This window comes from Chelmon rostratus, chromosome 19 (genome assembly GCF_017976325.1).
Source record: "Chelmon rostratus isolate fCheRos1 chromosome 19, fCheRos1.pri, whole genome shotgun sequence".
Taxonomy (NCBI): domain Eukaryota; kingdom Metazoa; phylum Chordata; class Actinopteri; order Chaetodontiformes; family Chaetodontidae; genus Chelmon; species Chelmon rostratus.
In genome coordinates this window covers 5,810,895-5,836,963 of record NC_055676.1, presented here as the reverse complement: position 1 = coordinate 5,836,963, position 26,069 = coordinate 5,810,895, and the positions used below count along the sequence as shown (strand labels likewise).

The following is a 26,069-nucleotide window of genomic DNA, read 5'->3' as shown; positions in this document are numbered from 1 at the left end:
ATCATTCCACAGGTAAACAGGTTGATTGGTAACAGGTGATAGTATCATGATTGGGTACGAAAGGAGCATCCTGGAAAGGCTCAGTCGTTCACAGGCGAGCATGGATCGAGGTTCACCACTTTGTCAACACATGATTGGATAAGTAGTAAGATAATGTTACTACATGAACTCAGGAACACTTCGGAGAACCGTCATCCGTCATTCGCTTGGAAATGAAGGCATTCTGTATTTATTTACTCTTTACACAGCGTCCCAACTTCTTTGGAATGGCTGTTGGAAATCTGAGATGTGTCTGCGAAGATTTGATAAGCAACATTATTGACACATATGATTTAAATTATATGGACGGTATACAGGTTGATTAATAGTGGCCCAAGGATCAAACTGTGTTGGACTCCACATGACATGGTAATTTATGATCATCAATGTCAAGATCATAGTCTCTGCATTCAAGATGTGATTTGAACCAACTGATCATAATAGGCAAAGATTGGTTGACATACACATACACAAAATTGATATTTACATTTTACTCTTACTAAAGTTTTGCAGGTTTTGATGAGGAAAAACCTTGAATGTTGGCTTACAGCAAACTGACAATGCACTGGCTAGTGCTCTCTTTCTCTCTCTCCCGCTCTCTCTCTCTCTCTCGGCACACACGCACACACACACACACATAAAGCAGGAGAGTCATATCTGGTGTCAGTCAGCCACTCCCTCTCAACGGTGTCTCAACGTGTTCTGTAATAATTAACCAGCTGCTGTCGTGTGCTACATAGGCTCAGCTCCTACCACAAGGGCTGTACTCTGGACCTATGAACACACACTCACACACACACGCACCCACACACATGTACGCACACACACACACACACACACACACATACAAGGGACAAGACCTCAAACATGAAGTGAATCAGCTTTATTTGTTTGGAGACTGACGGACTGGCCAGGTAGGAGTGAATGTCTGCTTGATCATCTTTATTTTATGCCTCATTTTGTTAGAGCTTGCTTTCCTGTAAAACTAAAAGACCCATTCAGAGCCACTTTTAACTGACAACAATATTCATTCAAATAGAATTTACCTGAATACTCTGATAGCTAATTCAAATTTAGAGATATTTGATAGTGTGATAGTGTGTGTTGTGTTATGTGAAAATCAAGCACTTCTTTAGTCAGAGTCAAACTTAACAAGACTTTAAAGCTAGCATTAACTGTTGAAGTGTGTTTCAATGGCCTTTTCATTTCTCTGATATACAATTACAGCTCAATTCTGTATTTTCAGTTTGTTAAAACATGTGTTATCTATAAATACATGTAAAACGTGTCTACTCGATCAGCGTAGCACAGTAGATGCTTCGTATTCAATTTTAACAGAACCCAACAGAGAGACAGACTTTCAACAGGGGGCACTGTACTAGCACTACATATCTAGGTGAAATCTGTGCATGTGGGTGAGTAACAGTGTTAGAATACAGTACAAAGGGATAAAGGAGTGGAGTGAGCGAGATAGAGGCAGAGAGAGGGAGTGGCATACAGGAAGGCATTAAAGGGAGTCACTGGGTGTGTCTTGGTGTGCCTTGGCTTTCCCCCCGCTGGCTACGTTATTCTGGCTCACAGTTTTAGAATAAAAAGGCTTGTATTTTAGTGTGCGAATACACTGCACCCTATATTCTGCCCTCCATATCAGTGTGCTGTTTTGGTTTTGTTCGTGACAACATCTACAGTTTCACATATCTTAATTCTCATGTACTGCCTCTCTGAATGCTGTGTTTAATTATTTTTACAGGCTTACAATGGACTTTAATTAACATCTGTGTAATCATCTTTAAATTACATTTTAAGCTTTGCTTTATTCGTCTGCATTTGGGTCCACTGGTGGTAAATACCTAAGAGCAACAAAGTCTCTCCATTTAGTCCATCCAAAATAGTTTTTCTAGCCTCATGAGGTCAGGATGTAGACTTTTGGTCTCATTCGTCATTGCCACCAGCTCAGTTGCTTTAATTCACTGTTTTCACCTCTCCAGCAGCATCTCTAACAAGAAAAACCTTAAACTCTGCTGGTAATACCTCACTAGAAGCGAAGTGGAACTGCATGGACCACTGAATAGGAGGAAGTGCCGGTGACACACGCTTGTAAAAATTCTGAATAAGATGTTTTGTTTTAGCACGACTGACCTCTTTCTTTTTAACGGTTTCAAAATCGATAGACTTGTTTGGTGAGATCCTTTGGCTCAGAGCAGCTGTCTTCCTTTGAGCCAAGTTTAAAAGACTGCTGCTCCTAATGGACTGCTGCCTGTGTTGGATTTATTTGGATTTGACAAAAGATACCTTACTGACGATGCAATGTTGACCACTTATCAGAAATTCTTCTTTACTGTTTACATTGCATTGATCTTTGACATGCACATGTACACGCACACAAGAAGACTCACACACACAAACACACCAGTTGGATGCATTTGCTCCAGGGGACCTTAAAATCTGCATGTCGAGACTTGAAGGACGCACAGTTAAGAGCTCAAGTCAGAGGTAGAAGAGAGCTTCATGCACACTGTGTACCAAAAACAGCGAAAAAAATCCTTTCGACTGCTTCAACTTTCCAGGCTTTCGTTTCTGTATTTGTTCTGCAATGAAGAGGCATTTCTTTTAAACCTCTGTAAACCTTTTTTCATGTCTGTTCAGACACGAACATGCACACCTGGGAGTCACTGTGTACAACCCGGATTCACAAATCAGCAAGAGTGCAGCTCCCAAGCAGCAGTTGGCAGCTGTGTGCTGGGGTTGACATCCAGAAAAAGAAAGGCAGATTTCAGTGTTTGTCAGGCATGCAGCACCTCTATGACCCCTATTATTACACACTGAGTTAGAGAAAGAATAAGCTGAATAAGTAATTGAAGCTCACTCATCATGCAGACATTGTATAAATCATACAGTAAAGCTTAGTCTATATATAATCTACACTGATTGCATACATTTTAAATGTATTTATTTTGACTATTTCTTGATTGTACTTTCGTATTTTAATTCTTGCCATCCAACTTAAAGCTTCCAGTCATGTTAGGAATGAATTCCTCCTATGTGAAGTGATGTCTTTTTCAGATATTTAACATGTGAAATGTGGGATCACATCTGTTACCAGATGTTTCACGTGTAATCTATCACATGTGACAAAGCATATGTAATAAATTCACACATAGGCCTATTTTCCTTTTGCACATTTTACATGAAAAATAGTTTTTAAGGAGCAATTTGGTTTTTGATTGATAATGTGGGATTTCCTACGTTCTCTGTGAGGAAAGTACTGCACCTTTTTCCAGATTATGCTCTTGAACTGTCAGTCAGAGCGGGGAGCAGTGGGGCTGCTGGGACGACAGCAGCTGAATACCTGAGATATTTCTTACCAGGAAACAGGCTGAGACACAGAGAGGTGGAAAGAGTGACAGAAAGGCAGGAAAGGAAGCAAGAGAAAAATTTAGAAAAAGAAAAGCAATAAAGAAGAGAAGCGTGGATATTCCAGCAGTTTCTGCTCACAGGCGCAGGCTTCAGTGTCTCTGACCAAAGAATAAACAAATGGCTGGGTCTACACTGTCATCACTGGTTACTGGGTGGAGTACTGTTATTAAATCTCTTGGAGACAAGCACAAAAAAAGAAAGTGAAAGAGTAAAGGCACGGCTAGACAGAGAGAGAGAGAGAGGGATAAATATAACACAAAAACTTCACAGAGAGAGAGAGAGAGAGAGAGAGGAAAGAGATATTTAAAGCACACAAAGAAGAAAGACAGAGAGACAAAGAGAATCAAGAGGAGAGCTCTGATTTGTCATGTTAGAGAAGGTAAGACTCTCATTTTGGTGTTTATTTTTGGAAGGAGCGACTCTGCGCCGGTTGTCCAGTTTGTGACGTGAATCACTTTCTGTGTCGACACAATACCAGTCAGGTGTCTTTATTTAGGAACAGGCACAGCAGTAAAGCATTCAACAAGTCTGCAGCCTCCAGTGTTTGTCTCCTGCTTCAAGCCCGAGGTTCAGCCATGTCCACGGTGTGGCCACACAGGCCGCTGCCTTGACTGATTTGCTCATTTGTTTTTCCCTCTGCAGTAGCTGACGCAACCAGAGATGAACGAAGCCGCTCGTCTCCAAGTGATCCAGGCGGGGGACGGGAGGACGCTGTCCAGGTGGGTCACAGCTGACACTCTTGCTTGCGTAGACATGAGCAGACACCCCTTTTCGTCTTCTACTCCCAGAAGAGACCAAATGTGTTGTTATTTTTGAAGTCAGCCACATTTGCAGGGTGATTACAAAAACATTAGAGTTACGTAACTTGCGTGGTGCTGCTCCGTTCTGTGTCGTGGTCTGAATTGAGTCATTCGCTGCTGTTGTGTTCATTTCAGAGCAGAGTTTCTCTCGCTGCTGAGAACCTACAACTGCTTCCTCAAGGATCAGACTCAGCTGCACCTCAGTTACTCTCAGGTATGTTCCAGTGATGTTTTGTCTTGCTTCAATTCATGTTTTCTCCCATTCCCAGCTGTGTATCACAGATTGGGTCAGATAAGGTCATAAAGTTACACACCACACAGGTGTCTGTGGCTCTGTCTCTGTGACAGGGTGATGGTGGAGAAGTGGTGGTGGAGGGATTCCTGAACATCTCCTGGGGAGTGCGGAGGCCCATCAGGCTGAAAATACAGGACGATAAACAGACGCTTCCCTCCGCTCCTCTGATCTCCCCTGACCCCGTCAGTCCCGTCAGCCTGCTCGACAACAAGAGGTCCTTTTCAGCTTTTGTGTGATCTTATTAATATGTCTAGTATGTCTATTATGAGCTTTGGAACATTCACAAACCCAAGCTTATCTGTCCCATCTGTTATAGCCAGGGGAAATGGATGATGTACGATTGTCCCACCTTGACAAAATACCTAAACGTTTGAGTTTTAGAGCAATAATGCAAAGAAACACATTTTTATGCAGGGCTACATAAATGTGCAATGGATTCTGTACTTGGCAACTCTGTCGACCATTATTATTCAGGCTCCCTAATGCAAATACAAGCTGCAGGATTCATGAGATAGACATAATTGTTGTTTAACCACCTGCAAAGTGTACCTAACATAGTAGAGGGATCATGCTGACATCTGAACAACCCTTAATCCACTTAATACAACTCTCCACACGAGCAAGGCTGAGTAGTTCCTGCCGCAGGTCGTAATTTGCAGTCCGCTCTTCCTTCGTGCAGCAGGCTGCGCAATGAAGTGAGCTTTTAAACATATAAGCGGTTGTGTGAATCCAACATTTCATGCCGAGATTAAAGCATGTAAACCTTAAGTGTTGCTGGGATGAGTCTGAAGTGTTCTCTCTGCAGGGGTATGACTCGATGGGGAGAATATGTTGACCTCCACCACATAGACGAGATGGCGGAGACGCCACAGGACACAGTCGTCACCAGTCCTTTACCAGGTTGTTTTATATTTTTCCTCCCATACCTCCACAATTATTTCACATCAGCGTTATCATTAATGTACAAATTAGTTTCAGGACAGAAAGTCTTAATTAAATCCTGATAGAAAAGCAATTTAAGAGAAACAAACATCATTGCTGTTTTTATTTTTCATATGAAATTAGGATTTTTATTCACATCAAATGTTGGATATGAGACATTTTACGCGTGTCCCTGCACACTCTGAAGGCCCGGCTGTTTATGAGACCACCACACTGCGTCCTGTGAGGACCAAGCACTCAGAGCTGGAGGCGGAGTCCAACCTGTTTCGCTGTATGAGCGACGCCTCATTGGTCAAGAGGAGGAGGGGTCGGGGAAAGTCAGCAGCACAAAGAGAGAAAGAAAGGCAACATCGCTTTTCTATCAATGGACACTTCTATAACTATAAGGTAGGTTTCGTCCATGCCTCTCTTCGTCCCTAACTCCCATCTGCACTGTAGCTCACCGGTCTCCCACCTGTCCTCCTCAGACCTCCATCTTCACCCCATCCTTCGGTACGCCAACTAAAGTTCGTATCACCAGCAGGATGACCACCAACCAGGTCATTGAACAGCTACTACACAAGTTCAAGGTGAGCACACTGACACAGCGATGTACAACAGGGCACCATCATCAGTCACAGTGATGAAGTAATTTTGTTTCATGGCTACTTTAAATTGACTCAGATTGACTTTTCTCATCAGTGAACTAAATAAGATGTTTAAAACCCTTCTTGGATTGGCTGGAAAATGTACTGTCACATGACACATGTGCATCAATGCAGCAGTAATATTAATCCAAACACATCATATATAATATGACAACACTGTCAGTGACTTCTTAATCTTAATACCTCAGTTTTGCTGTGAATGCTGTTAATAAAGTGAGGTTTTGAATGCAGGATTTTTTTACAGAGTGATAAAAAGAGATTAAGAAAGAAAAAAAATTCTAAATCATCAAAATAGCCCACAATTATAGAATGTGACGTAGTGTTATTTATTAAGTAGAAATAATAAACCTCAGATCAGATCTTGACAAACCAAAGCAGGGATTTACGTGTTTAGATATTTTTCTTGTCTGCTCTTCCCACAGATAGAAAACGATCCCCAGGAGTTTGCTCTGTACTGCATCCACCAGAGTGGAGGTACAGTCTGTCTGTTACAGCAGAGTTACACCGTAAGGCGGTGAAATGCTTCACTGATGTCCTGTTTGTCGTTTAGAAAAGAGGAAGCTCAGTGACAGGGACCAGCCCCTGTGGGAGCGCATACTGCAGGGACCCTCGGACGACATCATGAGGATCTTTCTGATGGACATGGATGAACAGGAAGTCAGCAATGATGTGAGTGCGCTAGCCCCGCCTCCTGAGGGGCTGACATAGAGTAAAAAGATCCTGACCAAAACACTTTGTGATGGCTTCAGCATATCTTAACACCAGAAGTAGAAAAACACTGACTCTGCAAATGTTAGTGCCTGCAGGGTTTCCTGGTGCAGCTTCATCTGAGTTTAATGATGGAAGAGTTCTTCATCTGGAATATAGATGATGTTTGTCGGGCGTTAGTGTCAGTCCCTCACAATCAAAAACCTCTTCTGCCACTGATGATACAGACATACCATAATTTAAAAGAACTATTTAAAGGTCATCTCTTTCTCTTCAACTGATGAGAAGCCTGCAAGTTACTGTGCAATTTAGCACATACAGGGGATCAACAAAATACTTATTGGGTACCTTTAGTAGTAATCTATGGCTAGTTCAAGGGAAGAAGACAAAGGGTTGGAAAATAAGGGAATTAACAACGTTATATTTAAGATGGATTTACTGAGTACCTGTTAAATAATTGCTGTTTAACTAGGCAGGAATTACAGGGGCTTGTTACAGTCTTAATATTAAAATTAAATCATTTTGTATTATCATTTCTTCTAGAATTATGATGTATTTCCAAAAAGAAATTGCAACATAAAAAATTATTTAAAATGGAACAATAGCTATTCTAAAATAGTTTGAATTTTTTCCATGTTTTTTATTGTTGTTTGTTTTTTACATTACTTTTGTTGCTGGGAAACAAAATGTTCGGCTTAGCCTGGGAAGGACAGGGTGTTTCTACAACAACAACTATAAAATACTTTATAGTTTCATACGTTATGTTCATGTTCTTACTTACAGGGCTGTTAAATAATGTTCCATTGTTTTTGAAATGTCAGTGTAGCTAGAGGGGATATTTAAGTTTATTCTAAAGTTTACTGTGTGTTTTTAAAGCACGTATGACTCCTCCATGACGTAGCTGCTGGTGCCCTGTTTGTACAAGGTCATTTTTAATTCGTACTGGGCACTTTTTTTTTAGTTCTAGGTCCCTCCTAAAAGTAAATTTGTTACCCTCTCATCTCCTGACCTTTTTTATGTGTACCAATAAGTACCCAGTTGGTATTTGCTTGACATTTCGTATGTGCAAAATATTTATACAAAAGTTTGTAATCAGGCTACAGTCTAAATCATTACTGAAGAGACTTCCACATGGAAAATCTTGCTGTCAGTGTTTGAAAAAGAAGGTTTTACTTATATTTAACCTCTATGGAAACACATCTTTAAGTGCATCAGAGAGAACACGTCTTGGATTTGATATGGTTAACATTCAGTAGTTGTCTGAGTCAATGATTGCATTAAAAACCGTGTGAATCATCTGGAGTCATAGGCAGCATTCTCTGCTTTTGTTTACATCAGGAATAATCAATGTGTTTCTTATTGCAGCATCAAAGAATAAGATGATTCAAATAAAACTGAACATGTTTCTTTTTACAGATTTCACAATTGTTATTATTTGTTTATTATTTATAATTGGCAGATTCATGGTCCCTAAGTCACAAGTTTAATTCCAAGTCATGTTTATTCTGTTTTCTATTTGCTAAGACTATTTCTACAATTTTAATATTTCCCCATTACAGATTCAATTTACTTTTGTCTGTTACTCTGTCCTTTCTCCTCTCCTCTCCTCCCCTCTCCTCTCCTCTGCTCACCTCCCCCTCCTCTCCTCTCCTCTCTCCTCTCCTCTCCTCCCCCCTCCCCTCTCTCCTCCCTCTCCCCTCCTCTCCCCTCCTCTCGTCTCCTCTCCTCCCTCTCCCCTCCTCTCCTCTCCTCTCCTCCCTCTCCCCTCCTCTCCTCTCCGCTCCTCCCTCTCCCCTCCTCTTCTCTCCTCCCCCCTCCCCTCCCCTCTCCCCTCCACTCCTCTCCTCTCCTCCCTCTCCCCTCCTCTCCTCTCCTCTCCTCTCCTCTCCTCTCCTCCCTCTCCCCTCCTCTCCTCTCCGCTCCTCCCTCTCCCCTCCTCTTCTCTCCTCCCCCCTCCCCTCTCCCCTCCACTCCTCTCCTCTCCTCCCTCTCCCCTCCTCTTCTCTCCTCCCCCCTCCCCTCTCCCCTCCTCTCCACTCCTCTCCTCTCCTCTCCTCTCCTCTCAGGTAGCCCAGTACCTGAACTTGGAGCTTCCTATCCTGGAGCAGGTTCTACTGAAACTCAGAGAGGAGGAGAACAGAGAGATACAGAGGATCATTGGCAAGTCAGTATATGATTTTTTGTTATAAACCTTTTCTGGCATTCAACTCACAAAATGAAACAATAGCATCTTTATACTCATTGCTGCAGTAACAGCCACTACAACTGCTAACAGATGTGCACTGGCAATATTCCTTCATTTGAAAGTGTTTAAAAACAAAATCGTTGTAGTAACACTTCTACAGCAGGTGATGGCGCCAATATTTTCAATTACCTTTTACTTTTTTGTATTTGCTGCCTGCTCATGGTGTCTGTATGTGTGTATGCTTTTGGTGTGTGTGTATGTGGGTATATGTGTGTGTCAGGTACCACCACCAGCACAGACTCCTATCGCACATGCTGAACCGTAAGATGTCACCTCACGTGGAAACCAGTGTCTGACGACTGCTGATCTGCATCACTGCCACAGTTTGTTTTTGTTTGTTTTTTTACAATGTTTTTAACTTTAAAATGGGTAGAAACCACATGACATACTGATACCCTTACAGATAAACAACAAGAAGTAAGAAAAGTAGTTTTCATCTCTTACAAACAGAGTCACTGATGTCATTTTTATTCACTCTGATCTTTTGCGTCATATTTTTAAACTGTAAAATAAATTCACGATAATATTGCAAGATGCTTTTGTAAATAGCTGTAAATCAATGTTTTGTGTCCATTAATAAATATAAGTTGTGGAACCAGAAAAACTTTTTAGTCAGTGAATAATCTATATGCATCACCAAATGTCAAACTTGAATGTAAATGATTCAGTTTACTAACAACACAGGTGCTTCCTAATTTAGGCTCCATGGTGCAAAGACTGGGAATAAGTTTCCCTTTAGCACAAAAACAACATAGAGTCTTAATAGGGCCTTGTCATTCAGCCTTCATTTTGACAATGATTTGTGAGCTTGGAGTGATTTTATTGATGATCACAGTATTTGGATGGACTCACACATCTCTGCTGTGTCCACAACAAAAACAAGTGCTGAACTTTACTGTGTCGTCTTTGACATCTGGAGATGTGTGTGATTTTGTCAAGAGGACAAAACCTCATCATCTGTTTTGCTCCCGCAAACAGACAGGCAAGCAAATAAGTGCAGCCTGTTCCTGGTTTTTGCCTGCTCCCTTCGTGGATTTGTTTGCCTCCGCTGACGGACGGCCTGTTGCCGACCTCTGCTGCTCCCCCAGGACAGCAGGAAAGCTTATTTTACTTGACGTGCTTTGTCCCTGAGATGGCTGTTGACTCCAAATGTCTTCTACCAGAGCCTCACCCACAGGCTGGTCCGCTGTTCCTTACCAACTCAGCCGAGTGTCTGTAGAAATACGCCTGAAGTGATTCACAGGACCATAAAAAACAGGAGATACATACTGTTCAAATCTGTCAGACAATGTGGAATAAGATGATTTTTAGAGCCTAAAGTGTGGATATTAAAGGGGTAAACTGGAAGTGTGTGTATGTACATATATATATTTACAGATGTAGGTGTGTGTGTGTGTGTGTCAAACAGGAGACCGCTTACAAGTGGAAAACACTGTCACTCTGACAGTTAAATAATGGCGTCCTGTAGAGTGAGCGGTGCTGCCTGGGCTGTTTAGACTTTAGAAACGCTTGCCAGCCCACCAGACAGCCTCATATTACCCAGACCTGAGTGCAATTTTCCTCTGACATGATGACTGACCAAATGAGAATAAATGGTAGCTGGTTGTTTTATAGAAGGATAGAGTTTCCATGTGATGTTCGCCAGGGAGCCCAAACCAGTCTGCCTTTCAGAAATGGAAAGAGCGTGTGGCATGGCACGGCTTTACTGATGTGGAGCTCCCCAGATGTTGGTTGGTTGATCTCCATCTCAAAAGAAAAGTCTCGATGCCAGTGCATTCATTTTCACTTTTACTGAAATAAGGAATAAATCCTTTTTGTTCGCAAGGTTAAAACTGAAGAAGGAGGTCCAGTTTTTCTGATATGAAATTGTCTTCTCTGCTCAGTGAGACTAATTCACTTGTTGAATAATTTGTACTATGTAATACAGTTTAATATTGGAGCTATTTGGAACCTTGATAAACATGTTCTCCTTTCTACACAACTTTTGCTTAGTTCCCATCAGACAAGAGAGACAAAAGTTATAAAATATATATAAAAAGTTATATTTTCTGGTAAGAGACATTTGAAACCTTTGGGTGGAGACAAGTGGGTGTGGACGAGCAGCATTATGTTCTGTTTGTATTGTGCTTTGTGTGCTCACAGTGGATTAGGTGTTCCCTCAGCAAAGAAAAGCAGCTTGCGTATGATCTAATGCATTATCAGTGCTTTCTGATAAAGAAATCCATTATATACACGTATGTATGTGCACGTACATGTACGGACCAATGTGACATATGGAGCTTTTTATCTTAAATTTGCAAAGCCTCGTCTGACTGCCAGGACGTTTCCTGTCAGAGTTTATCCTTTGGTTAAAACGTGTGTTTCTGGGTCAGTGTATTGTCTTTACAGTTAATCTGTTTGCAGTTCCTCCTTTTTTCTGCCGTATAAAAGCAAGACTGCAACCTTTGTGGTCACTTCTGGCCGGCAAAGACCTTCTCCAGCCTCCATCCAATTTTCAGTTTGAGGAAGATGAACCTGAGTCTCTTCTCTGCTGTCCTGGCCCTGCTGCTGGGCCTTTCAGCTCAAGTCAACTCCCTGGTGAGACATATGCCACAACTAATGCACCTCTATGTAACTGTTTTACTTTTTTACTGTTTTTTTTTTTTTTCAAGCAAGAGATAACATCTTGACAAAGTGCAGACTGCTGCAAACATCCAGAGCTGTGAACTCTGAGAAAAAAATGACCTCAACTCACTCTCACCTATTTTAAGAAAAACCTTCTAAATGGCCATTTATGGCTTTATAAAGAAAAAAGGACACAAGACATTAGATTGCAAGTGAAACACACACACACACACAATACATAATGCAAAATGATACTGGGGTATATAAATAAATCTGACATAATACAACATATATATGAGGGAATTCAAATAATATGCACTTCAAGTTTTCATGGCAATACGTATTTTCTGCTTATGTTCACTTTCTGTCTCTGCAGGTGCGACCACATGAGGAAGGTAACTGATTTTTCCTCATCACCATCGTACTGAATGGTGGATCTTCATGTTTGGTGACTGAATCTTCTCATTTCAGGTGTGAAGACCAGGGAGCACTACCGTTTGGACATAACCTCAAGAATTCTGGAGGCAAACAAAGGTAAGATAGATGTGTTCGTGGAGGAATGTCAATGCCGCGGCTTCACCTGCTCACCTTATGCTTCTATTTACCACGCTGTCTTACTCCAGGAATCAGTCATGTTCTGGTGCAAGGTGACGTCGCTCTTTCAAAGAAGAGGAATGCCATGAAATGCTGGAGCGACTACTGCAAATGGAGGAAATCCTACAATGGACTGGTTGAAGTACCTTACCGCCTCAGTGATTATTTCTGTAAGAGCTCAGGGACTCATTCATGAGAATTACAGCATAAAAATAGCATAACATTGATTGTTTGTAGAAATGTAGAAAGGACGTCATCATCGAAAATTCCCCATTTATGCTATTGATTTCTTACAAAATCCTGAAACAAATAAAAAAAGGGAGAAAAACTTAGACTTTTTCCAGGACAAGTTCTCAGTATGAGAAGTGTTAAATACATCAGGGTATCATCAAGTGTTGAAATTAATTTGGTTTTCATTGCAGATGACGACGAAAAGGCTTCGATTGAGAGAGCTATGGAAACTTTCCACGAGAAAACCTGTGTTCGCTTCGTTCCATATCGTGGCCAGCCCGACTACCTCAGCATTGAGAGCGAACTGGGGTGAGTGCGGCGACAGTAGAGGTGATGGTCAGTGTAATGTACTGCGTGCACCAGGCCGTCAGGATTCACCCCCGTCTCTCTGTCTCACCCTGAACTGTAGGTGCTGGTCTACTATTGGCAGAGATGGAGGGCAGCAGCTGCTTTCTCTGTCTGTGTACGGCTGTCTCGATCATGGGATCATTCAGCACGAGCTCCTCCATGCGCTTGGCTTCCACCATGAGCATACTAGGAGCGACAGGGACCGGTATGTCAGGATCAACTGGGGAAACATCCCAGCAGGTGAGCTCTAAGCCTCAATGCAGCTGCACAGCTGACCGCTAAACATCTTGTACTGACCAATGTTAAATAAGTGATTTTCAGTTACAAGATCTTTCATTTATTTATAACTTATTTGGAATTATGAACACATACACAATGTGCATGTATGTGAAAGTGGAAGAAATGCATCTGAGTCTGAAAATCATTTAAAATTTCTGTTTTATTTTAAGCACATGCCGTCAACTTCAACAAAATGGACACCGACAACTTGAACACACCATATGACTATTCCTCTGTTATGCATTATGGAAGGTAACATCTGTTTATATCATTAATAGTATTGTTAGTAAGATAATTCGTTTAGTTTATTCATGTCGTCATGAAGCATGAGGCTAACCTGTCAGCAAGCAGCTGCCTATGCATAATTAGCATACACAGAGTGATATTCAATTATGTTTTTGATCACTTGGCCAATATAAATAGTAGTCGCTCTCTTTTTAGCTCTGTTTTTGGTCTCCACCAATGCCTGAGAGAAATATATGCCCACTGAGGGAGCCTGCAGAGTTGAGTGATGACGCTGAGTCATCAACACCCTTCACATTAAACATTGTCATTTAATATTGGTTACAGAAAAATATTGAATAATGGAGCTTTAACATTTAATTTCTGGCCCTGCGTGTGGATTGCAGCTCATTTTCTCTGTGGCATGTGAGAGGAAAGAAGATCCTGAAGCCAAGTTACAGTAAAAAAAAAAAAAAAGTAAAAAAATTAGAGTAGCAATGAAAAAAGGAACCATATCTTTGAGAATATATATATAATTTAAAGTTTTTGGCTTGACAATGAACTATTCCAATGCTCTTATAAATAAATTAAATAAGGACAATTTTCCATCAGTATATAACTTTTATTTCATTTCACTTTTTTTTCTCTCTAGGACTGCCTTCACATCAGAGTATGGAGCAGACACCATCACTCCTATTCCAGATTCCTCTGTGCCGATTGGACAGAGGGATGACATGTCTGATATTGACATCCTCAGGATCAACAGGTTATACGAATGCAGTGAGTATAGAAATGAAATGAGTTCTTAAGGCTTTTCTGCTTAATTGAATGGAAGACATTTCTGGAGAAAGAGCTGGAGAGAGGGGTTAGGTTGAAGGTCTGAATTCAGAGAACAGATTTATGCTCTAAAGTCACAGCTGGTACTTTGTGGTGACTGATCTCTTTTTTTTATTACAGACGTCTGAAAGAAAATGAAGACTACTCGGCTCTTCACATTATTGACTTGTTTGTACAAAAATCCCACCAATTCAATAAATATCGATATAAAACTCTGTCTTCATCTCTTTACTGCAACACCCTTTAATTGATGACTTTCCACAGTAAGCACTGATTTGCTCTTTTTTAAATTTTAAGCAATGAAGTGTTCTCACACAGACCAGAAATAATCTACAGTACACATTATTGTGTATCTTAGTCACCTTTTCCAAGCTAATTTTATTCAGAGTATGATTTGTCATTGTTCTAGTATTCCCATCGTGCCAACATGTCTATCATCCACCTGTTAAAATCAGCTGCAGAACATTTATTCAGAAAAAAAAAATATCAAAATGTAGAAAGGTGGTCAAAGCTACAAATCTGAATTATTAAACCTTCTTTCCAAGTTTCGTGCACTGCTGTTTTTGCAGCTCGTGTTTGTTTTTGTGCGGGTTGAACGACACCTCAGAGTGGCACTTCACTTGCTGTGGAGGGGGAAACAACAACAAGTATTACACGGGAAATGGGAAAACCTCCAAAATCTAACATCTTACAGTAAAAAAGTCATTTTCAGCTTTTGCGTCAGGAAAGAATCTAAGACATTTAAATGTTGAGTGCAACACATGGAGATAAGGCTGCAAACGCACGTGCAAAACAGATTTACCTTCCTCTCAAGACTGCAGCTGTCCAGGTCATGGTTTTCAGTCTTGAGACACTTGGTTTTTCCCAGGACTGCCTCGATCTTATAGTTGATCACATTGGTCACCTAATGAGATGAGCAGACAGAGGACAGAACCGTTAGAAGTCGTGACCCTAAAACAGGATTAAGAGGCGGCGACGTGGCGTGTTGCATGTAAGTTTCTGATAGATGGATGTAACCTTCGTCTGCGCAGCAGTGATGGAGACCAGCTTGAACATCTTCCTGCTCTTGGAGTGTGTGTTGAACATCATCACAGCATGTTGGGCTGCCTCTATGACCTCGGTTGACTCTGGACTCCTCTCAAACCAGTCCCCCAGGAGAGGCACTTTCTCTAGGAGGACATTAAACACAGATAGAAGGTAAATTCCACAGACCTGCATGATGGCTTATGTTTAAGTGGAACGTACTCTGTGTTCTCTGCACAAGGATAAGATGCCCTTGCAATAACAGGACACTCAGTTGTGCATATCTTGTGAATGTTCAGACCTCAGATAACAGGATAGCTCATGGTAACCTACCACATTCGCCATAGCAATGCCAGTAAAGAAACATGTGTATGTGCTGATGGCTGCCTCTGCTACACCGTCGTCAGAGTCGTTTCTCTCCACCATGTCAGCTGTTAAGCGTTATGACTGTGTTCCCTTTGGGGTTTTTTATGCTCCTTCATCCTGGAAATGCTGCTGTTTCAGTCCAGAACATCAGCCAAGGACTTGGAAACAATGAGACCACCAAATCCTGGATTCAACCAGTTTGACGCTAGCACTTGTTTTACACTTCCAAACCGTCTCCACTGTCCTGCCAAACCAAGCCTCAGTCATCAGGCCAAGGGTATAATGCTGGTTTTCTCAAGGAACAGGAAAGAGGATTTGCAGATAATTGTTGCAGTTTTTCTACATTGATTTCGGTTTTTGTTAATGTTTCATACAGTATCTGATTAGTTTCCACAGACTTGTGCACAGGTATTGAATTTAGTGATCACATGACTTCATCTTAACACCACAAGAAGCTTTCACTTATCTATTAATCTTCAAGATAGATTAGCACAAAAGTTTGTACAAACATTCATGGTTCTCAGACAACGTACCCAGCTAACTGTGGTGTTCGTAATGCACAACATTTTGATGTAATTTGCTAATGTATTTTTTATGCTAATTAGCAGTATGCTAACATTCTAAACTAAAGTAGTGGACATAATCAATATTATACCTGCTAGATATAAACATTACAGCATTGCCACTGGAATGTGTTAGCATGCTGATGTCACCGTCCTCGTTGTGTACTTTCACATGCTGAAGATATGCATGCAAGATAATTGCTCATAGAAATGTCATTTCAGTTTCAAGTGTTCAGCTATGTAGAGTCAACCCTGACAGTATTATGTGAAATGTGGATGAATATGTGAGATCAACAAGGTCATGAAATGGAAAGCAAGCAGACTTTACTCTTACTTTCTGTCTAAATGATATGATGTAACACTGGATTCTACTGCACATACAAAAATCTGTATTTTACAGGACTTTACTTTAACCAAGGTCTGTCCACCAAACCCTTTTTTTCATTGCCATTGCAGCTCCTGTCATATGCACTTTTTGATAAAGCGACAGTTTCCTTTTTGAGCTCCAGTCTGCCTCTTAATTGTATTACATTTTTCCTTGCGGCACTAGAATACACCGTATGCACACATGCATCCCACGGTGTATAGGTAGTCTGCTGAGCGGCCCTGACTGACTAGTTTTCATACCAAACCAAACTGCCACATTGAATAGCGTCTGACCAGTGGTGACCTTCTCTGACTGCTGCCTAGCCAAACTTTCTGACTCACTCTACCCAACCAGACAGCAGCAGAAAGTCACTGCCTGCAGACTGAGTGCGTAAATGGACAACTCATTTTGCCATTGTGTCATACAGCCACACAATTTTAAATGCCCACACAATACGGCTCTTTTTATTTAAATCATTTAAAATAATTTAAGGTTGAGTCACTTTAATTAGTTTAATTGCTACTGCATGTTCAGAATGGCCTGTAAAAGGCGTGGAACATGACATGGAAAGTGCACCAGTTGATGGAAACAAACTTTCTTCTCATCATTTCGAGTTGTCATCTATTTTTGATGTTAACTTATTTTTGCTAGTTTTTTATTGGAATAGCATACATTTTATTTCTATCTTTCGTTTTAGGCTTCTTCTGTAAAGTGCTACACAAACACATTCGTTGTTTGTTTGATTTCATTGTATTAAAATTGGCACACGAATGCATCAAGTTAAGTTGGCAGAGATACGAACGTTTTGTGTGGCTGGTTTCTAGATTGCTGGTCATGATTCGGACACAGTGCCGGTGCTGCTGCCATTGTTCTATTGTCCTTTCAATAAACATGTATAAGCTGCCATTTTTCATCTTGTTTCTAAAACAGTGAGTACACATTGTAAAGTTAGTCTCTCCTGTATTATTCATTCACTCTTCTCAAACTGTAGTAGCTGTCATAACTCATAATCCTGACACATTTTACAATGCATGTTAAATGCTGGAAACTTGGTAATATTTCCTTTTTGCTTGTCCCCAAACAAGATTTAAAACAAGTACAAAATAGCCCCGTATTATACTGTACATGCAGAAAGTGGCAGGATTTAAGGCTCCTGGCATTTTATCCTGTGGATGATTACCATGCTGACAATTATCTCGGCTGACTGCTATTCGTGCAAATCATTATCTGAAAAAATGCTTCACATTTTGTTTAGTGAAAAACTTGTATATACAGTTTTTTTTTTTTTTTTTTTTTCACAGGTATATGACACATCACTTGAGTAGTGGTCATGTGGTTCTTCTACCTGGAATACATTCCCAACCAACATCACACAGATCAAAACCAGATTTTATTTAAGAAAATCAGTAAAGGATTAGTAGTTAGTGCTCATTTCATTTAATTTTTTTAAACTTTATATTTGTTTTATATTGCATTTCTGTGATTTCAAATTACTATCTTTATTATTGTTTTTGTGTGGACCGCAGGAGGACTAGCCACCACTCTGACAAAACTAAAGAACAAAGAATGAATTAAAAACAACCATATAAAACTCATCTGGATCTGTAGAATAGAGTTATGGACTATGGTGTAAAACCAGCAGGGTAATGGCATCCGGACAGTATTATAAGTAGTTGTTACTTGTAGTTGTGGAGCTTCTAAGATACTTGTCCTTTCAATCTTTACACTTGTTTTAATCTTTAAATATTGAAAGCATTTTGTTTGACCAGACTAGCCACATATTTTTCATATGTTTTTGGCTTGTGTCCAATTCTAGTTGTTGGTAAATGTTAAGAATCTGTTAACTGTTGACTTTGTTACCACATTTTGAAAGTGATATCACTTTCCCCCAAAAGACAGTCATAAATACAGAGTAGGTGCATTGTTTTATCTCCCTGCCTCTCTGTAACTCTCCATGCCTACGCACATACTGTGTTTCTTATCCATATCAGTACTTACTTGTTGTGATGACTTCCTCCACAGGCTGATCTCCCATACACAGCTGGACAACAAGGCATATCAGCACTGACAACGGGAGCGACATCTTTACTTATTAACCACTGAACTGCGCTGCGGTCTTCTGAAGGGAAAGACAGGAAAAGTCTTCAGATGATCAGGACACTTTGCTAGAGCTGAACCACGCACAACAAACTGGAACTGTGTCTGGGTCCACAGAGAAAGCAGCAAAACAGGGAGAGATGTGGAAGGTTGTTATAAAGAAAAAAAAGCCAACTTGAAATACTGCAATAGAGCCAGAAAGTGTGAAAAATCTCACAATCGAAAAGGACACAAAGAGAGAAACATGACAACTCTTTACCTTTCTGATGTTAAAAAAAAACAGGACTTCACCAAGTGAATGCTGGAGCAACAGTGAGCCGGACCGAGAGGAATAATGTGTGAGAGAAGGAGGGAGGGTGTCATTAGTGAATGGCAGTGGCTGTTCAGCATTTAAGCTCTGGTATGTTTAGCAAGCCGGTGAAGACCACACCCACCCACCGCCTGCCAGTGACGCCATGTAGGGATTTCACGACCATCAGCGGCTTTGGTACGTGTGACAGAGCGTGTGTATGACACTGGTGGGTGGGCCGGGGGGTGGATGGGTGTCTTTGTGTTTGCCTGGTATTCCTGTGCTCTTTGTGTGTTTGCATTCATGTGTACTATGTGGGTGTGTGTGTGTCTGTGTGTAGCCTGCCAATGTCATGTGTCTGTGTGATTTTTGCTGGTTACTTTACACACGAGTGGACGGGGCGCTTTTTTGGAGATCTGACTCAGTCTCAGCTGGTTACACCTGTGCTGAGTCACGGTGCGGACTACAGCAGAACCACATGACACACCGGTTCTCACCATCCTGTCCAGAACATTGTCGTGCATTCAAACTGTTCTGATAGTGCTGAACAAATGCACGAGCATCAGTGGCTGGAACTGAGTGTCCTCATGACGTCACAGGAAGGGTGATATTTTTTTTAGGGTGCCTCTCACTCAGCTTTAAAACAGAGTGATGGTTAACAGCAATGTATCAATGATGTATTTGCTCTGCACTGTGCTTCCAAAGCTGGTTGTGCAATCCTTATGGTTCTAATAAATACTGATTGTGTGCCAGTAAATGACAGAGGTACAGTCCATAATCTCGACTCATTAACCGCTGGTTAATTGCCTGACAAAAAAGCGACTGTTTGGGCAACTACGGGGCAAAAGGCCTCCAAAAAAAGCTATCAGACATGCAGCTCTGACACGTTATTGTCTTAAGTCTTTAAGGCTAGTGTGTTGGAATCCAGCAGACACAGAGCAACATTAGCATTCATTTGGAGGTGTGTTTCTGTCCACCTGATGGAAGTAAGTCCTATATTCACACTCCTTTTAGCTCTGTTTTGGTCTCCACCAACCACTTTCTCCCCTCACTTCTTGTCACGTCTACACTGCCACTGTCCAACAAAGAGGCTTGGAAAACAGAGAGAGAGATTATTTTGGCTCTTCATCTTGCTGCTCCACTTTCTTCGCCAGCTAGTCGCCAACCTTGTCCCTCCGCTTTTTGTTGCTGACAGACAGTGTGCGCTTGGTTTACTGGAGCTTTCTGCTGTAAACGGCTTCCTGCTGCTGCTGGAAATAAAGTTGATGAGGGCGGTGACACAGAACCAAACCAAGACGATAAAGAAAAGGAAGCTAAAGCTCTGTAGAGTTGAGTGAAAATCCTGTGTGGCTTTGTTACTGTGACTAACTCCTTTACAGGCTCAATGAACACAGTATGAAAAGCCGTATCACAACAATGTGCACATACCAACAGCCTTATTCGTGTCAGGATACACTGTGGGTTCGTATGGGTTATATGAGGATGAAGTTCTCATACTTAAATCAGTGAAAATCACAGGACTTTTTTTTTTTTTTTTTTTTTTTTTTTGCATCTGCTCGCGGTATTTAAATGTCATGAAACTTTCCACTCTCTCAACCCTTAGTTTTAAGTCTTGACTGATGATAGCATGAATAGCGGTTTGTTTGTCTGTCAGTTGGCAGGTTAGATTCAGTGTTCAAGTGAGAATAGGCGGGGCTGCTACTTAACTGGCACAGTATTGAAATCTAAACGAAAAGGGAATTGAGTGCCTTATCATTCAAATGGTTCAAACAGCAAATAAACCTACATACACTTAAACAGTAATAATAAAAATAATAATAATATTAATAACATACCTTAGGTTTAGGGACAAGATCTAATATTTCCTGATGTCCCTGGTGTGTTTTGCAGCTTACGCAAATTCCACTGTGCTGCCAGCAGTTTCGATTCCTGTATGTAATGAGCCAGAATGTCCAGCAGGGGGAAGCAAAATCGTATCACATTATGCAACAGGTGGTTTGCAAGGCTAAATTAGTGCATTTTCATAGTCAGGCAATGCACTAACATTTTTGTTTGATAGCAGAGGAGCTTAAATATAACAAGTGCTCATCATGAGCAGTTAATTTCAATTTTGAAAGCAGTCCGGTAAATCACTTCCTGTATATATATATATATATATATATATTAGCATAATAGAAATTAAACCATAATTGCTAATGTGAAGCCTAGAGTCATGATGCACAAGAACATACAAGTGAAAGATAAGCAATGCAGAAGTTAGAAGTATAAACAATATAGAGATAGCTATATTATGCGCAAACAAATCTGACAGCTGTGTCAGAGGATGCATAGATAAAGACAGGTGTGACAAAGGACTGGTGGATGGGAACAGAGTGACAGGTACACTGGCTCATACAGTAAGGCAGATGGATGGGCAGATAAACGCAGCGCTGGACAAAGAGAGAGAAATGAGCCAAGCAGATGGACAAGCAGTCAGAAAAGAAGGAGCAGATGCAGTCCAGTCCAATGACACCACAAGTTACAGCCTCAAAATGTGTAGAAGATCTGGATTAACGCCACTTTGACACAGCCTACCCAAAAAAGTGTGACACTCTAGGCTTCAAAAAAGTTGCGTGCTAAATATTATGCTTAACTACATAACATTTCACAGGTATTTTAACCCAAAGCGCTGAAGAGTTTTAAACTTTTTAAGAGGATGTGAGAATGAAAGCAAAATTCTCTTTTACGCCTGCTGGGTGTTCGCTGCTCTCCTGTCCCTAATGAGAAGTGCTAAACTCTTCCAAGCTGCAGCTGACAGCCCAGGGTCAGTAAGGGGGTGTCTGGATTCGTTCAAATTGGAAATCCCCTCTTTCAGCGGAGTAATTGATGTCAGTGTTGTTTGCCTAATGAGTGGACTGGACACCAACTGCCACAGTTTTCATCCGGATTGTTCTTGTCCAGTCTGTCCGGGTCAAAGGTCAAAGTTGCTTCATAAATAAACAGCCTGAAATAGAGTACACAGCTTCTAATCCTGTGCACTATTATGACTGTTTTTAAGCTTTTTTCTTATATCATTGCAGCCTTCACATTGTACCTCTACTGTACCGTATATTTGATATGTGACATGAAAAATAAGTAGAGTATTTATGTGGCGCTGAAACTATAATGAACCAAAACATGTATGAGATGTGTCATAGTCATGCAAGACTAAAGACATTTCAGTATAGACTGAGTTACCAGTATATTAGGCACACCTGTAGAATTGAACGCTATCCAATATGACACATCTACATTAAATCTTACCTTTGCAAAGGCTAAACTCTGTATCAAAGAGGTGTTGATTCTACCCTCCAGTCATTTTGACGCTGTGTGTTGGACTGTGTTACACTGACGGATGTGTTTTTCCATCTGCATTCACGAGGGGGACAAAGGGTCATGGCTTTGGATAATGAGATGTTACCATCATCTAATTTATTGTTCGCTAAAGCACAGAACACTGCCACCATTAATGGGTTTAATGTGTTTCTGTACTCATTGCATAACAGGTAGGCCACATAACTGATGAATTAATAAATTAATAAATCGGGGACCTGTCTCATGCGGCAGGGCTTACAGTTTAGCTGGATGACTGAGTAAAAGCTGGAAAATCTTGATTTACTTCCCTGAAGTCGTTCAGGGTTTTATGAAGCAAAGACATATTATGCAATGATTTGTACGAGTGGCTCCATCTCCTGAGTGATGCTACTTGTTGCCATGAAAATGGTCGTGATCTGTTCGATAGTAATGAGCTGGTGGAGGAGAGCAGCATTTGTGGAGTATCTTTGGTATATTCAGTGCCTTTGTACACATGTGTATACAATTAGTGGGAGACAACGCAGTTTACACAAAATGTCCTTCATGTCCTATATGCTCTCACCACTAATTGAGATAATTCATGCTATCACAACATATTTATGTTGGCACTCATTTATTTATTTTTACCATTTTCCACTCTCTTCTCTTTAAACTAAAGCAAAAACTCACAAAGAAAAAAGTTTCATAGTTTTGGACTATTGTCTATTATAAAATGACCTTTATCCAAATTAAAAAAGATTAATTAGAATTACTCATTAGGTTTTTTCTAATTAATTAGTTAATTAGAAAAAAGTCATTCCTTAATTGCTGTCTTTAATAGGTATGTTTATTTACTAAAACTGCATTAGTTGAAATTAATTAAAACAAGCGTTTTGCACACAGTTTCCAATACCACGTGTGTGTTCCCAAATTTCACACGAGAACCGACGCAAATATCAAAACCATCACAATCCGTCAGCGGTAGACCCACATCTGTTTTTCCATGCCACATTCCTCAGCCCTCAGACCTGGGATCAGTGCTGATAGCTCAGCCTCCATAATCCCTTTACAGTTAGGACCCGCCCACTCAGCCCGCTGATTGACAGCCGGCTCCTCCAACGAGGCGTCGGCCGACTCGTCTGGCCTCCTTTCTCCCCTCCTCCTCCTCCTTGTCCGACTTTGTTGCTCTCCTGCCCCGCTAGCTTGTATCCAGTCATTCCGGGGAGCCGAAGAACAACTCGACCGAGTCCCAGCCATGGAAGGCGACAACATAATAATGCCTGTTTGACTCGGGGAGATTTTCCAAGGTAAGTTTGTGGGTTTAAACCTGTTCAAACCGGGTTGGAGGGAATTAGCGGCTAGGACGCTGCGCGTGTGAGTGTGTGTGTGGGGGGCGAAAAGTTTATCCGCCTCACTACACGGGACAGGAGGGAGCGGAGGGGAAATTTACTCCAATGTTATTCACAGTGGGGATGTGTCATGCTGCTAGCTTACATGTTCGTCCCTCTTTAGCTTGTGTGGCACCCTGAACACTTGCTCTGTAACATGTCTTTTAATTACATGCCCTGTTATTATGCCTCCAACTGTGTCACTTAAATGAATGGCGTTGTTTTCATGTCTGATAATTATGAGAGAAACTGAACATGGGCTGCACTGAAAACTTATGGAGCATGTGGCTACAGCTGTGTTTGGGGTTCAAATTTAATTTAGACTGAGATATTATTGGAGAAATTTAATTTAAAGTGTAATATACTGTTATAATTAATTACCTTTCATGGACTCATCCTAGCCTATTGTACTGAATGTGCTATTTTTTGTGAGTTGTGAGCTATGTTGCTATGTGTGTGCAATACTGTACATTTGTCTTTTTATAGGAAGAGAGCTCAGTACATCAAAAGCACTGTTGTTGCGTTGGCTTTCATTTACTTGTTTTGCTTCCAACTCTCAAAAGTAACCACAGGAACACGCTTGGCAGTGTGTAGATGAAGCGTTGAAAATCATGAGTCACCCGAAAGCGCTTGTTGATGTGATAAACATTAGTCTTCATCCTGCTGTCCCTATTTGTATATTTATATGCACAATTATCGTTTCAGGGCAACTGTAAAGGTTAATGCACCGAGGACGCAATTAGAAACAAATACAGTGCACACACACACACACACAGACACACACACACACACAGAGAAAAAGACAGACAGACAGTGGGACAGGGTCTCCCTACAGATGTGCATTCCTCCAGCCAGTGGAGTGATCAAGCCTTTAAATAGAGCTCAACAGGAATGCAAACAGACCAAGCAGAAAGACGAAGCCTGGGGGTGTCTCAGGCATAGGAGAGGGAAGGTAGGTGGTGGAGGAAGGCCAGAGAGACGAGGCTGTGCGCCCTGTTGCTGAAAGTGAGCTCAGTTTATTGCTCTTTCTCAAATGTTGCTCCATTGTAAGGAAAATGTGGGTCAAAGTTCACGCTGTATCTTCTATAGCTTAAAACGGCTAAGAAGGTCAAGGTTACGTTGTGTAGGAGGAAGTTTTAAAAGTGCAATCTAGGTCGTTGCATCGCTATGTAAAGCCCCTTTTGCACATCCAGTCTATCCCTGAAATGTTTATGAACAGTTCCTGCTTGGGGTTATGTGTGAATGGGAGCAGGGATCAATGTTAAGAGAAATCTGTGCTGCCAATTTACCACCTCAAATCCTACCAACATTTCAGGGAAAATGCCAGTATGGCTGTGGTGTGCATGAAAGCAATACCGCTGCAGAGAAAAGCATATAAGGGTTACGTCTGTTTGATGACAGACACTTTCAGGTGCAGCAAACAAGCCAGTCATAACACTCTGCTGATGATGTATCTGAATCTGCAGCTTGTTTTATGGTCAGTAGATCTCAGAAAAACACTACTTGAAAACTTGTTGAATAATAAATATGTTGCAAGAACACTGACACCAGACAAAAATAATAAGAGAGATCTTCTGTCGCATATATTAATCTGGCTTTCCCCATCTTCTTCTGTGGAGTGTTATGGAGGTTGGCATCCATGAGTGTTTAATTACCTTAATCTTGCTGGTCTGACCCCTGCCCCATCTATTCTGGCATTGCCATGGCATGTGTGAAAAGGCGCAAGACAGAAATGTTCCTGAATGCGCATCAACAATGAAACTAGGTGCACCTGAAATATTATCGCAGTAATTTATCGGCAAGTATGTGTAAAAGAGGCATTGCACACTGCTTATCAGTGGCAGAATTTGAACCTTACCCACAAATTGAAGTTGGTTCAATGAGATGATACAGTGAAGTTATGTTATGTTAGAGTCAACAAGAGGGCATAGAGGGAGATTTTTGTCCATGTGTGTAAACTTGTATTTCAGTTTTTCAGTCTTGTGGTTGGTTTGGTTGTTTTTGTTTTCAATATTTGATAGAAAATGACACCTATGATATGATTCAGTGATCTTGTGATGTATGAATGCACATATGTATGAAAGCCAAGCAAAGGTAGTGATTACCCTCGAGTATGTATGTGTCTGTATCCAATTATGTATAAAATAATTTAAATTAAATGTAAAAGGAAGAAGATTGTTTTTTTTAATATTTTTGTCAGGGATTTGGCTCTTACACTCCATGCTGCTTTAAATGCTGACGAACGAGGGAATTTCAGGATTAATTAAGGATTTTAGTCTGTTGTAATAAGATTAGAAGTTGCGCAAGGCTTGTTATTGGTTTGTTCAGCACAGCAGAGTCACGATCAGTTGTTGGATTGTCCGAGTTTGTGTTGCCTTCTTTTGCGGTAAAGTTGTCCCCATCACATTCGGCTCTTAGAATGGATTCACCCAATCACAGTCGACTGTGGTGACCAA

At 41.0% G+C, this 26,069-nt stretch overlaps 4 protein-coding genes across 8 annotated transcripts in view; 3 read left to right on the top strand and 1 right to left on the bottom strand.

Moving 5' to 3' along the window:
* The first annotated feature begins 793 nt into the window (after positions 1–793).
* rassf6 (Ras association domain family member 6) lies at positions 794–9,672 on the top strand. 2 transcript variants are annotated; one of them, XM_041960452.1, is made up of 11 exons: positions 794–953; positions 4,099–4,175; positions 4,392–4,470; positions 4,605–4,765; positions 5,357–5,451; positions 5,681–5,880; positions 5,961–6,062; positions 6,563–6,614; positions 6,691–6,809; positions 8,915–9,012; positions 9,314–9,672. In XM_041960452.1, exons 2-11 carry the CDS (start codon positions 4,117–4,119, stop codon positions 9,387–9,389), a joined length of 1,041 nt encoding a protein of 346 aa, XP_041816386.1. In that variant the 5' UTR covers positions 794–953; positions 4,099–4,116; the 3' UTR covers positions 9,390–9,672. The 2 variants fall into 2 exon arrangements, with proteins under 2 accessions (XP_041816386.1, XP_041816385.1); XM_041960451.1 differs by lacking the exon at positions 794–953 and adding an exon at positions 3,692–3,835 and having other exon boundaries at positions 9,314–9,671.
* Positions 9,673–9,869: 197 nt separating this feature from the next.
* Positions 9,870–14,391, top strand: LOC121623238 (high choriolytic enzyme 1-like). The gene is made up of 8 exons (XM_041960453.1): positions 9,870–11,670; positions 12,074–12,092; positions 12,169–12,231; positions 12,321–12,461; positions 12,714–12,831; positions 12,932–13,110; positions 13,320–13,401; positions 14,024–14,391. Exons 1-8 carry the CDS (start codon positions 11,602–11,604, stop codon positions 14,178–14,180), a joined length of 828 nt encoding a protein of 275 aa, XP_041816387.1. The 5' UTR covers positions 9,870–11,601; the 3' UTR covers positions 14,181–14,391.
* si:busm1-57f23.1 (uncharacterized protein LOC368621 homolog) lies at positions 13,291–20,830 on the bottom strand. 3 transcript variants are annotated; one of them, XM_041960456.1, is made up of 5 exons: positions 20,749–20,830; positions 18,526–18,646; positions 15,226–15,377; positions 15,011–15,112; positions 13,291–14,831 (listed from the first exon to the last, which is right to left on the bottom strand). In XM_041960456.1, exons 2-5 carry the CDS (start codon positions 18,608–18,610, stop codon positions 14,736–14,738), a joined length of 435 nt encoding a protein of 144 aa, XP_041816390.1. In that variant the 5' UTR covers positions 18,611–18,646; positions 20,749–20,830; the 3' UTR covers positions 13,291–14,735. The 3 variants fall into 3 exon arrangements, with proteins under 3 accessions (XP_041816390.1, XP_041816389.1, XP_041816388.1); XM_041960455.1 differs by lacking the exon at positions 20,749–20,830 and adding an exon at positions 18,884–19,016; XM_041960454.1 differs by lacking the exon at positions 20,749–20,830 and adding an exon at positions 18,884–18,984 and having other exon boundaries at positions 18,526–18,729.
* Positions 20,831–23,422: 2,592 nt separating this feature from the next.
* il11ra (interleukin 11 receptor, alpha) overlaps positions 23,423–26,069 on the top strand; it is a 45,146-nt gene continuing 42,499 nt past the window's right edge. For both annotated transcript variants that reach the window (XR_006007818.1, XM_041960603.1), the window contains exon 1: positions 23,423–23,532. The gene's annotated coding sequence lies outside the window, so the exon portion shown is untranslated. The remainder of the gene's footprint in view (positions 23,533–26,069) is intronic.